At 41.0% G+C, this 17,358-nt stretch overlaps 1 protein-coding gene across 2 annotated transcripts in view; it reads left to right on the top strand.

Annotated features, from left to right (window-relative positions):
• Window positions 1–6,907: 6,907 nt before the first annotated feature.
• Window positions 6,908–17,358, top strand: part of ESYT2 (extended synaptotagmin 2) — an 82,169-nt gene continuing 71,718 nt past the window's right edge. The window contains exon 1 of one of the 2 annotated variants that reach the window (XM_086741883.1): window positions 6,908–7,443. In XM_086741883.1, the coding sequence (XP_086598009.1) occupies window positions 7,075–7,443 (369 nt within the window). In that variant the 5' untranslated portion in view covers window positions 6,908–7,074. The remainder of the gene's footprint in view (window positions 7,444–17,358) is intronic. The other variant, XM_086741884.1, reaches the window with a different exon arrangement.

Raw genomic sequence — 17,358 nt, 5'->3', positions numbered from 1 at the left:
CTAGTATCCCCTGAAACCGTTCCTAACGGCTGATTCCCCTTTCGTAAAGTCTTGCACGATTACTGTGAGGAAAAAAAAGGGATAAGGGTGATAGTCGTAACGTAATCTGCTGTTTATCCAGATGTTAGGTAGAGGCAGATATGAAGAACGCCTGTAGAAATAAAAATGTTAATAATATTCCCACAGTAACGAATACCGGAGCTGTTCTCCTGCAACAAAGAGCAAGTGGCAGCTTACCGAGCACACGTAAAACAATCCGGACGTAAAGGATTACTGCCTGCAGCAAAGGTGTGTGTTATTTTCACAGCAAGTACTTACAACCTATTAACATGATGTGCGATTTAAAAGACCGGGTGAAAATTCCTCAAGGCAGTTTTAACTTCGTTGCCTGGTTTTTTTTCTTTTTAAGGGTAAAAAAAAAAAAAAAAGTAACTTACTGCTAATATTCTTTATTAATGTTTCTAGAAGACTGGGGGGGGGAAGCAAAAGAGGAGGCATTTTTGCATTTGAGAAAAGTTCTTGCTGTAGTTCAACAGCAGTTTGTCACATTGACTTCAAAGAGATAAAATTTAACCCTTTATACTTAGCCTTAAGTAGTCAGTTGATAAATACATGCAAAGCCTTGATACAGCTGCCTCCTATTAATGTTTCCAGAATAAATTAAAAAATATGTAAAAGTTGCCTTGCTGTCTAGACTGTGAAACATTTTTCTTCATCAAGTAGCAGAAAAGGAAAGGGAAATTAAACAAGCAATTAGGAGGGAAAAAAAACAAACAAACAAACCCTTGATATTTTATTTGAAAAACCCAAACCAAAACCCACCATTAACTGTGAGTATGACCTCTAAGGGCTGAATTACATCCACTGAATATAAGCGTCTACGGATGCTAAACTATTTAGAAACAGTCTTATGAATTATTTAGCTGTCTTTGGCAAAGCCATAATAATCTGTAAGCATTTGATATCTTCTTCCCTGAACAAATAACAATGCACTTACAAGCTGTATTGGATTTACTCAGAGAGCTCTTTAGCCAAAGTGGTGACAGTGTTACAAACACGTGGAAGTAGGCATCTGCTTAGTAAAGGGTACTCTACAGAAATGGTGTCCTATGTACCAATGCTGAAGGAGAAAAACTACCTTCAAGTAGTGTAATTGAATTTTGTTTTTAACAATATAGCAAATACATATAACTAAAACTAGCAAATGTGACAGTGATACCAAAGACTAGACAGAAGAAAAAACTTTTTTTTCCAAGTTCTGGTCCTAGCATCTACTCTTTTGAATATGCACACAGATTTGTTACCTTTTGAAAACTCTTTTGAATATGCATACATATTTGTTACAAAAAAAAAAAAAACATTTTGGCAGCCAATAGCTTTTTCCTACCCCTATTAGAGTATACTAGTCAGGCAGCTTTATGGCAAAAGAAAAAATACAGGTATGGGAAGGCACCACTAGAGGGTCTGGAAAGAACTTTTCAAACCTTAAAGACAGGGATCAAACTGAAGTTTAACTGCTGCATGAGAAAACAAGCTAGAATAACACTGTTAGAATAACAGAACTAAAATTTGTGCATGTTTAAGTATTTCCCCTGTGTATTAAAATAAACTACAGTTTCTCAACAATGCAGTGCAAAAAATGAATACATCAGTAGTCTTACTGTTTTTATAAAAATGGGTGTTAGAATCATGTGGATACAGGCAATAAAATGGCACATAGCTGTTGTGTTACTAGACAGCATAAAAGGATGCCCTAGCTTTCCTTGGAAAGAGAAGTGTGTTGTAAATAAGGCTTTTGGTGGCTCTGGGAATTTTAATATGGTTTTAGCTTCTACATGCTTTTCTCTTGTCTGGCTTGGTACACACTTGCACTGTTATCAGAAAAACAGGAATATAAAATAACTCAGCTTTTTACATTCTGTAGTAATAAGCTATTTTTTTATCTTTGGATATTACTCTAATCCTGTGAAGCAATATTGCTTTTTTTCTCTGTCTCTGTATGGAATAACACACCACAGCGTTACACCAAAAAATTACTGGAAATATCAACCCACATAGGGATAACATGGCAACCCCCCATCATGTTTAAAAATGCTGATTTTTTTTTATTATTAAAAAAAAAAAGCTTTTTTATTATATGAAGGAAAAGACTTGTTAGGATTTAGGCTTTGTAGCTGTATTATTTCCCTTTTTTAAACCAATTTCTGCTGAGGCCTTATGAAGATGAGAAGAAAACTCATGTGTTCCTATCGACATAGGTACGTAAATGACCTCTTGCAAAGTGTTCAAAATGCTTATGGTCGTCGGTCCTCTAGGTTCATAAATAGAAACAGCAAAAATGTGGATCTCTGAAGTATCTTGACTTTGTGCTGTTAGTTTTGAACTACAGTCTCATTAGGAAAAAAAAAAGATTATGATGACTGTGAAAACTTACTAAGAAACACATTTTAGTGGACAGTATTTCTGTCTTCAGGAACAATAAATATTTGAGGATCTTATCATGAAAGTGCAATTTATGCATTCAGTGAAACTGAAGCCAGATGGGGTGATACTAGGGATCAGACCTGTTTGGTTTTGTTTCAGACAGCAGAAGCTCTATGCACCAAACAGGTATGGTAGAGTCTTCTGACTCTTCTTTGTCCTATATATTAGATAATTTGAAGCAGACAGAAAAAAAAAAATTGCTATATACTAAGTAATCTCAAACATGTTGAGACATCTGGATAAAATCAAAGGCAAAAGTAGTGAGTATTCCGTCATGAGAATTTACTAGGACAAAACTTCATGTTAGTAATTCCACAATTTTTAGGAAAAACTCAGAAGTAAACATTCTCAGATTTCTATTCAATAAAGATTTCTATTCAATAGTTAAAAGTCTGTAGAGAGATTCATCAGACTGAAATAATGCTGTTGGGTAAAATAAGGTATAATGTCAAACATTGTTCTTCAGGAAGATTAACTGTTACTGAAAATGGTCAAGAAGCAGCAATTAAAATTGCTCCCAAAACACGTTTTCTTGTGTGAAATCCAAAGAAGTAAGGGAAACTTAGATTTTCACCATATAACCAGAAATTTCCCGATTTTTATTGTCCTTAAAAACTCAGATGTATAAATCAGATCTTTTAGGAAGTTATTCTGAAGAATAGTATTGGCAGTTACTGGGAAAAAAAGCTTCATGGCAAACTGATATGATACAAGGTCAAAGTAAACATAGTAAGACACTACTTTGACTTCAGTGGAAGCTATTGAGTTTGAAAAAGCAAGAAAGAATCCTATAAAAAGGGGAAAGAAACACATATGGCTGAGTAAGGAATATTGCAAGAAAAAAAAAAAGTATTAATTACAATTCTAAGAAGGCAACAGACCTAAAAAGCAGGATATTACAAGAATAAATATTTTCTAAGTGAGGTATCAGCTCTGTAGCTGATACAATTCAGCATAGGATACTTAAGGAAAAGCCAGAGTAACCTCTGTGCCATGAGTATCTTCAAGAGTTCTTGATGCATTCAAGACTGCTACCGTAAGTATTAAAAAACAGGATCAGGAAATAAGTAAATTAACAAATCCAAGATTCTGCTGATAAATTATTTAATCACAAATTATAAAACCATCTATTGGCACCAAAAAGATTAGCATAAACAACTTGTGTTTATCAGGAACATTATATCAAAGGCTTTACTAGAGTAACTGAGCCTAATTTATCTCCCAGCAGCAGAGCTGATGTCTTGATTTTAACAGGACTCTTTTGTCCCTATTATAATAGTGGTGTGCTGATTTCATACCACCCAGTTTCTGTATCAGAATACTGTGTGGGGCCAAGTCAGTTATCTACAGAAGTTCTAAGAAGTCAGTGGTAACCTTTTTATCGGAACTTTCTATTGATGTTACAGATAAATGCTATCAAATTAACGCTACAAGATCTTGATTCTGTTTTCCTGCTTGACTGGCTCAGTATCAGCCTCCTTTAGTTCTGATTAATCACACTTCCGTATCAACTGATGAATTACTTTGCCCAGGATCAATGCTAGGCTATCAGGCCTACAGCTTTGTGTTTGTCATCCTAAATGCTTCTGCAAGACTATTTTTTTTTTAATGTGCTTCTCCAGTGTACTAATAGTGTACAGGGTACTCCTCTACAAATTCTATATCCAGCTCATGTGCAGAATACACACTGAGACATAAAGGAGAGCAGAATAAGATGCAGCATATGGTAAAGTGTTAGTTGGCAAACTTCATGTTAATTAAAGCACTTTTTTTTTGGTCATTTTAATTTCATTTTTGTTTGTGGTACAGTTGTATTCTGCTTCAGATACTGTGAAACCAGATAGGGAAGTAAAATGGAGCAGTGGAGTCCAAGACTGAGAACAAAGGGCTTAAAAAAATGAGAAAATATGAATGGTGTTGCTTGTAATGGAGGGAGCCAACATACAATAGGGACGTTTGTACTAGGAATTACAGAAACTCAGGACTGAGGAGTTCATAAGAAAGTCTATATAAGCAAACTAAGTGATTAGAAGAGGAATACAATAAATGCAAAAAAATCACCCACATTTACTGTATTTTGATATTGGTATCCAAAGGGGTTACAGGCTCATACTTGATACCACCAGTTTAAGGTAACAAGTTTTCATAAGGGTCTTATGCTTCAGTCCCCTCACTGTTACAGCCTGTAGGTGTTTTGAGTTCTCTGTAAGTAAAGACCCAAAGTAAGCAGATCGTCATTTCAAGGCTTGGATTACCATATAGTTGTAAATCATTGATTTTGTTACTCCTTTTTGACCGATTTGGTTGTTGTGAATTTTCATCCTGACTACCCTGATTATACAGGTGGAGAACACACTGTCAGTGGTAAAGAGGGAGTAAAGAAGAGCAAGAGGAATCTATGGCCGGTATTGGTTTTGCTTAGAGCGGGCCATTGTGTCCGATTGCAGGCATGGAGGAAATTTGTAAAGATGATGCAACAGAACAGCACATTCAGTTGTCAAGATACGGATTCTTTTTCCAATTCTGCTGTGCAGCACTGAGCAAACAGCTTTTCCTTTTGTGCTGTTTCCTTTCTGACTTTCCATTTCTCCGGATAATTGAGATGAGGATGCTTTCTCTTCTGGAGGAAATGAAGCTATTCCTATTTCCTATTTGGCTGTTTGTATGTGTTCTCATAACTTCGCAGCCTGTTGGCTAAATTCATTCTCCTCTCTTCCCTGCCTGCAAATACTAGTCTCATAAAGTCCTACAACTTTCGTGAAAATTGGCAGCTGAAGACAGGAGAAAGGACCCTCATTGAGTGCTCCCTCAGTAAGTTTGCAGATGACAGCAAATTGGATGGGAGTGTCAATCTGGTCAAGGGTAGGAAGGCTCTGCAGAGGGACCTGGACAGGCTGGACCGATGGGCCGAGGTGAACTGTATGAGATTTAACAAGGCCAAGTGCTGGGTCCTGCACTTCGGTCACAGCAACCCCATGCAATGCTACAGACTTGGGGAAGAGTGGCTGGAAAGCTGCCCAGCAGAAAAGGACCTGGGGGAGCTGGTTGACAGACAGCTGAACATGAGCCAGCAGTGTGCCCAGGTGGCCAAGGCCAACAGCACCCTGGCTTGTGTCAGGAACAGTGTGGCCAGCAGTAGGGAAGTGATTGTGCCCCTGTACTCGGCACTGGTGAGGCTACACCTCGAATAGTTTTGGGTTCCTTGGTAGAAGAAGGACGTTGAGTTACCGGAGCACCTCCAGAGAAGGGCAATGAAGCTGGTGAAGGTTCTGAAGAACAAGTCTTAGCAGCTGAGGGAACTGGGATTGTTTAGTCTGGAGAAGAGGCGGCTGAGGGGAGATCTCATTGCTCTCTACAGCTACCTGAAAGGAGGCATTGGTCTCTTCTCCCAAGTAACTAGTGATAGGATGAGAGGAAATGGCCTCAAGTTGCATCAAGGGAGGTTTAGGTTGAATATTAGGAAAAATTTCTTTACTGAAAGAGTGATCAGGCACTGGAACAGGCTGCCCAGGGAAATGGTGGAGTCACTGTCCCTGGAGGTGTTAAAAAAGCGTGTAGATGTGGCACTTCAGGACATGGTTTAGTAGGCATGGTGGTGTTGGGTTGATGGTTGAACTCGATGATCTTACAGGTCTTTCCAACCTTAATGATACTATGAGTCTATTAGCAAGATGACAGAGGAGCCAGCTTTATCTGAGGATGTGTGAGCAAAGCTCCAAGAACACCTGTTATAACTGAGGAGTGGAGCCACCGGCCTCTGGTTCCTGGGAGCCACTGATCGGTCCCTTAATAACAGCCCTCAACAGAGAACAAAGAAAAATATGAAGCTTGTTACTGAAGGGTGTAGCAGGTAGAAGCCATTCAGCCACACACATGATTGAAGAGAGCGGGCATCTGGAGCGGTTTGCCCGGGAGGAAGCACACACGGGCAGCTCCGCGGTCCCTAACGCCTTGGCAGCTGGGTCTGCTGCCTGCCACCCGGCCAGCGCCCCTGCCCTTGTCCCGACCCATCCCGCGACATGCGGGACCCCCTCGCTCCCGTGAGGCCCAGCAGCGACGGTCAGTGTCCCTTGGGCTGTCTGCTCCCAGGCGGGGTGGGGGAGTCCCGGTGGAACTGAGGAGAGCTCGGCGAGAGGCAGCCATCTCCTCCTGGCCCGGATCCCGTCGTGCAGGGCGCACCGGCGCTTCCAGGCCTGGAGGTGAAAGACGAGGGAGGTAACGCCGGCTGCGGCCCGGCACAGCGCAGGGGGCGGCGGGCCGCCCGGGGCGGGGGGAGGTGGCAGGGCGGAGGGGGCGTTCGCGCGGGGCGGCGGGCGCCAATAGCGGTGGCTGGGGACCAGGCGCCGCCTCGCCGTAGCACAACCCCCCGCTCCCCGCCCGCACCACCCCCACCCGCGGCGGCGCCGGGGGTTTGGGCCGGGCCGCCCCGAACCCGGAAGCGGGCGGCGGTTGGTGTCGGTGCGCGGCGAGCGGGGCCGGGCGCAGGATGCGAGGCGCCGCCGCCGCCCTGCCCCCCTGCCCGCTCGCAGCCAGCGCCCGAGGAGGAGGAGGAGCGGCAGCAGCAGCAGCAGGAACTGCCGCTGTGAGAGCATGAGCGGGGCCGCGGCTAAGCAGTCCCCCGGCGCGGGGTCCGCCACCGATCCCGCCGCCGCGGAGAAGGCGGCAGCGGCGGGCGAGGACTCGGTGCTGGAGCCGCCGCCGCCGCCTTCGCTGCTGAGCGTGGACGTGACGGGTTTGGTGTCGCAGTTTGCCAGGAGCTTCGTGCTGATCTTCCCCGTGTATGTGCTGGGCTACCTGGGACTGAGCTTCAGCTGGGTCCTTATCGCCCTGTGCGGGCTCTTCTGGATCCGCAGGCACCGCGGCGGCAAGACCTCCCGCCTGGGCCGGGCACTCGCCTTCCTGGAGGACGAGGAGGAGGCGGTGCGGCTCAGCGTCTCCTCCGCCGATCTGCCTGCGTGGGTGAGTGGCCAACACCCTTCGGCGCTTCCGAGGGAGCACCCGCGCCCGCCGGGCAGCGCGGCCGCCGGGCGGGACGGGGCCTGTCACCTCCTCGGGAGCCACGGGACGCCCACCCCCGGGGCGGCAGCCTCCTCCCCGGGCCGCGGGGCAGGCTCGGTGCAGGCCGGAGCGCCAGAGCCGGCCGGGCGGGAGGGGAGGCGGCGAGGAGACGGCATCTCCCGTGGCCCTAGGCTGCTCGTCCCGGTTTGCCAGCTCGGTGTCCGGCGGCGGGAGCGGTGTTGCCGGCCGTGGGCAGGCGGAGGGACCCTCTTGCCGCCGGGGCGGCCGCCTGGCCCGTTAGCACCCGCGGCGGCGGAGGCAGCCGCGCCCGCCGTGCGGTGACGGCCCCGCGGCGCTGAACCTGTCATGGCCGGGGTTTACCTCCCAGAAATAAACTTCACCTCAGGGTCTGGGTTTTTTTTTTTTTCCCCTTCAGATGCCGCTGACGTGCACGTCTTGATGTAGCGAGAGCTCGACGGTGCACAGACCGCACAACTCGGGCAGGAACCTTTTCTTGAAAAGTTGAGATTAGAGGCAGACAAAATCGGTTTTATGGTTTTCAGTAAAGCGTTACTTAATGGGGAGTGACAGAAAAATTAGGTATTTCTGGCTGGTTTCAGGGTTGTGGATGTGAGGGCTAAGGTAAAGGGGCTTTGGTGGCCTTGTTTGTGCGTTGCTGTTGGTTTTAAAAGATTTTCTTCAAAAGTGGGGTCTTCCTGTGAAAGTTTCAGGCTTTCTGATAAGTCTTTAGAACTGCCATGATTTTCCTTGGGTTTTTTTTGGGGGGTTGTTTTTTTTTTTAGCTGAAAGTCAATTACAAAGTTGACTACTTTTTTTTTTTTTTTCTCATTTTTACTTTGGGGGATTAAGAGTTTTTTTTTTTTTTTTTTTTTAAATAGGGCTGCCAGCCAGCCACCCGACCGTGTCAGTGCTCATCCAGGCTTCCGTGTGTCCTGGTCTGCCCTGGTCATCTGCTCTGCGGAGCTTCCTGCTCTCTTAGTCCCCATACCTGAAGTCTTGCGGGTTTCTGTTGAATCTTTCTGTGCGGTTTCTTTGCTCACTACTCTCCACTCCTCGGCAGTAGCCATCCACATCTCTGCTGGGTCCTCTTTGCAGTGACTGCGCATCGAGCAGGGTTGCGATGAGAAGTCTCCAAGTAGCTGTTTCCATGTGATCAAATTGCTATACCTGATGTGACCTGCCCTAGCTCTTCTGGGGAAGTTAGTTAAGGAGTTCCACACATCTGGAGAGAATATAGTGTGTGCATGTGAGATGGGAGTCTTTTTTACTCCTGTTTCTTCATATCTTTTATCCAAGTTCTAATGGAAGATCATGGTTAAAATGGGAACAGTGTTTAAAAGAGATGAGGTGGAAGCTGAGATGTGAGTCCTAAGTGATGTGGTTAATAGCTCTTATGTTAGCTCTATGTTGGGTTTGGTTTGTTTGTGTTGGCTTTTCTGCCCCCCTCCCCCCCCCCCAATGATGCAGCCATATAATGGCAGTGCTCTGATTTGGTGCATTTAGAGCAAATTAATTAAAGCTAGATTTGTTGTGGAGGGATTGCATATAGTAACTGTCTGCTGGTAACTAAGCAGTGGATATTCAAGCTTAGTGCTGTGTGTAAATTTTATTTAAAGTCACAATTTGTTAGTTTTGATAAAATGGCAATTAATTCCCGTGTACAGTTGTCCAAGTAGCTAGAGATTTAGAAAGGGGCCTCTTGCCTAAAGTCAGAGGCAAAAATTCAGAGAGAAGTGAGTTCTGGCTGCAAACATCTGCATGTCCTATGGTATTATGAGAAAGCAACTGATCAATGTACAGGGTTTCCCCAAAAGTGTGACCTTCTGCTACACCAGTTGGCAGACATAGAAAATCAGTAGTGATTTACAGTTTGTGGGGTGTTTTGTTTGTTTGTTTGCTTGGTTTTTTTCCCCTCTTTAATCGTGTTCTTAAGTTTTAAAGGTTTTGGTTCTTTTCTTTCTGCTGACGTATGTGCTATATTCTGGACGTATCGTACTTCCATATAAATGTAGCTTCCAGATGAAATGCAATCTGGAAAACAGAAGTCTTCTGAGAACTGAAGGCCCACTTAAATCAAAAGCGCTCTTCAATGTCTGGTGCCATAGTCGTTAAGCTTTGAGTCTTTTGGCTGCTTCTGTAATGTGCCTTGGAAAACCGCTGTTCTCCTTCCTTCTGCTTTATGTGTGTTGTCTTGGAGATTCATGGATTTCAATCTTATTTCAAGTAAGAGCTACTGGATGGTATATGGAGCCTGACAGCTCTTTAATTGTCATCCAGTTTATCCATCTCAATGTGAACTCCAAATTGGAGTATGTTCCCTTGATTTCTTGTCAGGGAAGTAAACTTTGAATTACTTGAATAGGACAGTGCAGTGCTTTAAATGTAGGAATTTTTTTACTCTTCTGGGACTGAAAATGAGATGTAATAAACCATTTTTCAACTAAAATTATGTAACATCACCAGCATTTATTTGACATGTGGTATCTCTCTGGGCTCTTGGTTGGAAAAGACCTTTAGCTGAGCAGCAGTGTATGTAAGGTGTGATTTCCTTTGCCCCCACCTACCTTGGGATTGATTGCTGCTTTAGTGATTCATGTTAAGTATTCAGTAATGCTGCATTGAGTTGTTTAAATTTAAGAAAGTGGTTATTGGAGAAATAATGAATTAAGATTTTTCTGCTGGCAATATGCTGAGTTACGATTTGAAGGTAATAATGTGCTAGCACTCTAGCATTGGTAATGTTAATTATTAGTTTCCTAAATTAGATTTACTTCTTCCATAAGCAGGTGGTTATACAATAGGAATATTCTGTAATGTGCATGTAAAATGAATTAATTCAACATGAATAGAAGTTATGTTATTTAAAATGTCAACACTGAATTATTTAAAAGAAATATGTGTGTGCTAAAAACTATTCCATTTGCTGTCTTGAAAGAATAAGATCTGTACTCAGAGACTTGCTAACATGTAGTTATAGCTCTGCTGCATCTTTGGAAGGTGTCTCTGATTATGTGGGGTGGGAGGGAGCAGGGGTGGGTGCTTTTCCAAGTCATTTAAAACTAGGCAGTAGAATTTGTAATGGGAAAGGATTGGAGATCAAAATGATCTTTTAATAAAGTCAACACTTCTCCTTTCTTAGCAACATTTTTATATACTAGATATATTCTATACTGGAATAAATGTAATTAAGATGCAAACATATATAAGGAAAGTGGCAATTTAAGTATCACAACTTAGATGATAGAAGGTTGGAAACCAGGACTCTCAATTTTTAAAGGGCAGGTATCACGTTGCCTTTGATTTTTAAAACAGTAATGGAATTTCATAATCTATGTGGTATAACAAATTTACTTTGTTCTTTCTCAGAACAACCAAAAAAGTTAATCTAATTTTGCTGTAGTGAGAGTTTTTGGTTGCTTAATGTGACTTCAGCAACGTGATAACATATCATTTTTTTGCATAAGTGAAACTTCGACTCCTGTTTTCTTCAACATACAGATAAAAAGCCATGCTGAATTTTTTTTTCCCCAGATTAATCGTAAATTTGGCATGGTACCAGCAGCTGTATCTGTGTACAGTCTGTCAGCAATCATCAGGAGACCAAAATAGGAATAAATCTTAGTGTTTTTAAATAATTTATTCTGAAAAAAGATTTAGACAACTTTCTTTCTATCTCCAACATGTATTATACAGAAGCTGAAATACTGTACATCATTGCAGTGAAAGCAATGACATATTAAAACATTAATTACAAGTTTACTGTAGCATTTTGGATTCTACAGACTCGCTTCAGTTTCTGCTCTAGGTTGGAGTGATTTTTAGGGTTTTATTTTTGTTGGTTTGTTTTCTTGTTTAAGAGGAAAAACCTTCCTAAACCTAAGTAGGTGTCCAGTCACCTTTTAAACTCAACTGATTTACAGTCCTATTGTAAAGAAATGTGGTAGATCTTTCTCTTGGAAAGCTGTATGAAGTTCTTGCAGACTGCGAGTATTGTGAATTGAACTGCTGTACCACTGCTACACCTATGGGGAAGAGATAATGTCAGCATGTACCCTTTTTACTAGATGTTGATGTGTAAGTACAATAATCAATAAAATATTTATCAACCCATGTTGTTATCAACCCAAGTACAATAATCAATAAAATATTTATCAACCCATGTTCTGTTGAGTGTTTTTGCAATGGAGATGTTCAGTAAAGCACAACCTCAATGGTAGTTGCATATTTCTTAGTTGAATGCTGTGTTGAATGTTGAACAAACTACTAGTGTTTAAGGGATGAGGAACCGTTCTGAGTAAAAGCAAACTTCAGAACATGTCTGAAAAAGGAAATTGCAAATTATAACTGTGGAATTATTTGTATTTAGTCATGTGCTAGAATAAAATATGCATACATACTTCCCCCCCACCCCGCCCCAAGCCCTTCCCCGAGCTTTTTGTCAAGTATGCTAATTATGTAGTCAAGCAACGAAGACTTTGGTATTTACTGAGGTTAGAAAGGCAGACCTAGTGTTATGTGGAAGAAGAATGGTTAGGTAACTCTAACTGCAGGGTCACAGCCTGTACTGAGTGACATCTGCAGAGATTATGCTCTGACGTGTATTTGGTATGAAGATTTCTTAATGATATAGGATCAAACTTGTGAACTGGATCTTAGATTGATAATTCAGGGCAGGAACCTCCAAACAATCCCTGCTGATGGGTGTTAAGTATGTACTCGGTAAACCTGATAAACAAGTGGACTTCGGCAATGCAATGCTTGATTTTAATTGCTGTGAAAAAAAAGATCTTCCCCTTGACATATACCTTTGGTTAATGCTGGCATTACTGTAGCTGTAGGAATTGTAGGTGTTTTTGTACAACATACTAAAATATGAAAAGGAAGGCTGTGAGGCATTGTGACATGTTCTTCTGATCCTTAATCGAGCATATTAGATTTAATTTACTGAGGAGTGATTTATAAGAAAAATTACTTCCATGTGTGGCTAATTAATGCTAAGCTAGATCCAGTCAGTTTATATGGTTAGTACTGCAGACGGCCGTATACTCTAGGCTGCCAGCCTGCATCTGAAAAGTGTGAAGGGGTCTGAGTAAGAATAGAATAATAACTTGTGAGTACTTAACAACTGAAGTCCGCATCCTTCATCTGTCTGATTTTTTTTTTTTTTTTCCTTCCCTTCTTTCAAAACTGTATTCTGTTCTAGGTACCTCATAGTGTATGTATAAATACAGGTGTGTATTGTGGTTAGGTTTTTGTTTGTTTTTCTTTAAGGAAAAAGTTTAATTTGTTTCAGTATTACTTCTTGTAGTTAAGAAGGTGACCCAAGTGACTTTCTAAGAGTACCCTGTAGCTAAGAGATATGTGAATGATGGTTTTGGGAATGGAGAACCGGAGAGAGAAAAAAAGGCATTGATGTTGGACAATTGATCATCTCTTCCTGTTTCTCAAAGTTTTCAAATGTAGAGTGTTAAAACTATGCTGAGATGACGTGTGTCACATAACACATTCTGTCATGTAGTAATGTGGTAACCTTCACTATTCATATGGAAAGATCCTTTTCCAGAATATTTATGGTAGAAAGCCACATGATAAACTGATGTTTGTGAACATGACATCAAACTATAAAAGAAAAATATTAACCTGAAAGTATTAGTATGCTTCTTGAACTGTTTTTAGGTGCCACACATATATTTAGGCCTTCCAGATATTCTTTTTTCATGTAACAAATTGATATTACATAACAGTTATTACTGACTTTTGGGACTACTGCGAATGTGTTCTTCAAATGTGCTGCTTGACTGAATAACTATGGAAGATGTGTACAAGTCTTTTTTTAAATATTTTCTTTTATTATTTTAATTTTCATTTTAGTCTGCTAGTGTTGTTTCCGTGCCTAAATAATTTTGCCTATAAGGACTGGTCCAGCTTTAGCTGTACTTGAAAACGTGAGAGTCATAAAGATCTTGTCAGTACAGACTGAGGTTTTATGGAAGAAAAAACAGTCTAGAGTAGCAGTCAGTCTTTTCTGGCTCTTCTACAAGACTCTTCTCGCTTTAAATTACTACTGCTTTTTGAGGTGGTTGGCACTTCAGAGTGCAGTTGGATAGGCGTTCTAAGATTTTTTTTTTTTTTTTTTACATGAGAGCCTTCTGAAATAACAGGATGAATCAGGGTTATTGTTAAAACATTTTCATTGTAGTTTATGGTAATGAAAGCCCGTTCTAGAAATTGTAAATATTCAAAACAATTCTTTGGTGTCCTGTTCTTGGGGGGGGGGGGGGGTTTGGGTTTTTTTTTGTTGTTTTTTATAAAAGAAAAGGCAGCGTTTTGTTTCTGTAAGATAAAAATCTTTGACTTCAATTGCAATATAAATCAAATTATTTATCTCCCATTTATCAAATCATCAGTTATAGCATTGAAAAGATTCTCCAATAGCTGAAATTGCCTTTAGCATAACTTCTTTTGAGCTTTGCAACCATTTTGTGCTGACCATGTGCCTGTGCTGAATCTGAAGTGTGGGTTGTAAAAGCTGTTTTTAAAACTTATTTTAAAATACAAAGTTTTAAAATAATGCTATTTTAAAAATATCCTCTGTAGTGTCTGAAAGCAATTTGTCAGAGCCTTATAGTACTATATCAGATTCTCAAAGCAGCAGCTGATGATTTGGTCATCTATGCCGTTGGTTTGGTACGTTTCAACATGTAGAAGGGAATCAATAAAATAATATGATCCTTCTGGAAGGATTACAGAAATAAGATATTTTCTTTGGGACACTGGCGGTTTAGATACAGAGTTTTTTGACTTATGAAGTCTCATCTTTCTCTTTGTTTTTCCTTATTGTTAGATAACTTAAAATAAATCTGATCCTACCCTTTCCTAAGGAAGTTTAGAACGTACACACCCCCCACCAGCAGCTCTGGAGCTGTTCTGTGGCCTAGCGGGGGCCTGCCTCTGAGTTTTGTGTACCAAGCTTGACTGGCGAGCAGAATTTCAAATGTAGTGTATGTAGAGCTGCTTTTGCTTGTTCAGGGGTAATACTGCACCAGTTCAAAGAAGGAAATGAAATGCTGGTGTTTATGAACACTCAATGAAAATAAAGCATACACAGAAATGGAGTATTCAACATAGAATCAAATGTGAGTAAGAACAGTGGGGAAGCCTTGATAAGAAAAAAGGGGGGTATTTTTATTTTAGGCAGCTATTTGAATTAAGTAAATGATGAAACTGAACTACTTAGGGAGGTCTGTCATTTTATCGTTTGTGTAACTTTTGTATGATATGGCACTTTGATATTTCTGAGTAAGATTTGTTTCAGTTGAACGATGAGAGAGTTCTGTAAAGTTTAGAAAGAAAATGTTGAATGGGGAGCAAGAGGGAAGAATCAAACCAAGAATTTGCTAGGTGACCATGTGTGAAATGGTGGAAGGCAGTTTCTGGCTTGATGTGTTTGACAGAGTTTGTAGTTGTCCAGGATGGAATGAACTGACTCAGGACGCTTTTTCAGTCCCACCTGCCATAGACTGAATGCTTTTCTCATTTTGCGGCAAAAGAGAGAGAGGATGTGGCAGCACTTGCGTTTCTGAGACAGTCTAAGTTCCTTTTTTGAGGAAGCCTTGACTTCTCACTATATGAGACTAAAGTTCTGTTGGGGCAAGTAGGGAAAGATTATAGGTAATTAAAGTTGTGCTTGCGCTTCTTCTGAAAATAAAGAACCAACTTAAATTTGTTTTCTCTAGGGCACTTGCCACCTTCTCTGTGTTTTGATTTCACAGATGTTGTTCCTTTTGTTACGGTTTTATGTAAGTTTTCTGACCTTTCTTAGCTGACAATCAAAGCGTAAGTCACAAAATGGATCATTGTCAGGCCTGGCAAGTGTAAGGTTATACAAAGTCTCCACATTAGCTAATGGAATAACTAATAGCAACAGTAGGTTTCTTCTCCATTGACTAGAATGAGTCCAGATTAAACTTATGTTATAAGGAAGTTTCATTACAAAAGTGAGATTCAAGAATCCTGAATCTTTCCTGACTGGGGGCATGTGTTCAGCAAGTCCGCTGACCTTGATAAGTCCATTCCTTTACCTCAAGCTTCTCTGATCCCTTGTTGCCTTGACATAGTCCTGTATTACTCTTGAGTCTTATGTCACGGTTCAAGTGAGGAGCTGTGTCCCATCTTCTCTTGAATCTCATTGACACAGAGCCTGGGAGGGGGAAGAGAGGCGCTCCTCAGCCTTCTTGATCCTTCCAACCCTCATTATTCTGTTTTCCGTTTTTGTTTTAAGCTGGCATTTTAAATTAGCTTTCGGTCTTCAATTGTGACTTACAATTGGCAAGAAACCTTTTCTGCATAAAATACCAGTATTTGCTTAACTATTAAGTATACTAGCAAAAAAAACCAAAAAGCCTTTCTTTAGAGAGGTGTTTTGTGGGAGGTAGTGAGACACTAAGTTGTTCAGATGCGTATCAGCTGAATAGCTGTTATTAAAATCTCTGCAGCAAATTACTAAAACATTAAATTTTTCAAGTGGAACTTCTGTTATATAAATAACCTTTGGAAGACGAGCGTTCCCATATAATGAGTCATTGCACAAAGTTGTGTCTGCTACACCCTGATGTAACTACAAAATTCTCCTTAGGAGTTGAAAATTTGAAACAGGGCTAAGGGTTTTCAGCTGAAGCAGTCTAGAATTATGTACCATGAAGCTGTTAGTAGAAATATGAAACTAGTTTTACTTGGCTGAAAATAACTGTCATATGACTGACAAGCATTACATTGTCATTTGGCTGTCCTTATCATATAGCAGCATGGGTCAGGTTTACATTAGTTCAGTTGCAAGCACTTTCACCTGAGAGATATGTATTTGTGATGTAAATTGCATACCCTTTTGCATCTGTTTTAATGAAGACTTTAATTGGGCGAGTCTGGTACAGACTCTAGCACTGTTATTTTCATAACCTTTGTTTGCATTCCTTTGGTTAGATACTGGCTCACTTGAGCTATCCAAACCAACTGAAATAGTTTCCTTCAGGGAGATTTTGAAAAGTGTAACATCAAATGCAAAATTAAATATATTGACAATCCATTGTCTCGTATTCCACTGCTGTCTACCTTAAAAGAAAGGTGGGAAGAAAGAGGGTGAATCTCTTAAAATGCATTGTCTTCCTGTTTCATTTTTAAAAGTAACCACAAGGTATGTTGCAGCATGAAGGTAGCTGTAAAACCTTAATTGTTCCGATTTGAATTAGTTGTGCAGTATTGCCATCACGCGTCTGCTCTTAAAGTTTGTGAGTGTTCATTTTTAAAACAGTTTACTAAAAAAAGATTGATTGTGAGGGGGGACTCAAATGGAACTTACCAGCTCAGGAAGGCTCATAGTTTGCTTTATATTTTAGCATTATTACTGCTTCTTTGTAATACATGGTTCTTTGTGCCTTATTTTAGATCGGCATAGCTTAATATTAAAAAAGAAAAAAGGTATCTGTGCTTTCTCAGATGTCTTTCTTCACATAGCATACTCTGTAGACTGTTAACTTGATCAGCTTTGAACAGCAATAGTGAATAAATTTACAACTTCATGTCCAAAAACTCGACAAGAACTCTTGTGGCGTTCCGCAGGGAAGAGCGTTACAAGCCGTGCTCCGAGCTGCTCGTTGTGGTGCAGGCGTACAGAGCAACCTCTCAGGACTGGTTGGTAGTTAACAAGCGTGAGCTGTCTGCGTGTTTCAAGCAGGCCGTTAGTGTAATGAATGTATGATGCTTCAAACTGAGGAAATGTATTTTCTTAATTTGTTAGTATTTCCTAGTACACTAAGCTTACTGGTCCAGAACTTTGAAAAACTGTAATTTGTGTTGAGG

Source organism: Chlamydotis macqueenii, chromosome 2 (assembly GCF_036417535.1).
Source record: "Chlamydotis macqueenii isolate bChlMac1 chromosome 2, bChlMac1.mat, whole genome shotgun sequence".
NCBI lineage: Eukaryota > Metazoa > Chordata > Aves > Otidiformes > Otididae > Chlamydotis > Chlamydotis macqueenii.
The sequence above is the reverse complement of the archived record's forward strand: the minus strand, read 5'-3'. Positions and strand labels throughout refer to the sequence as shown.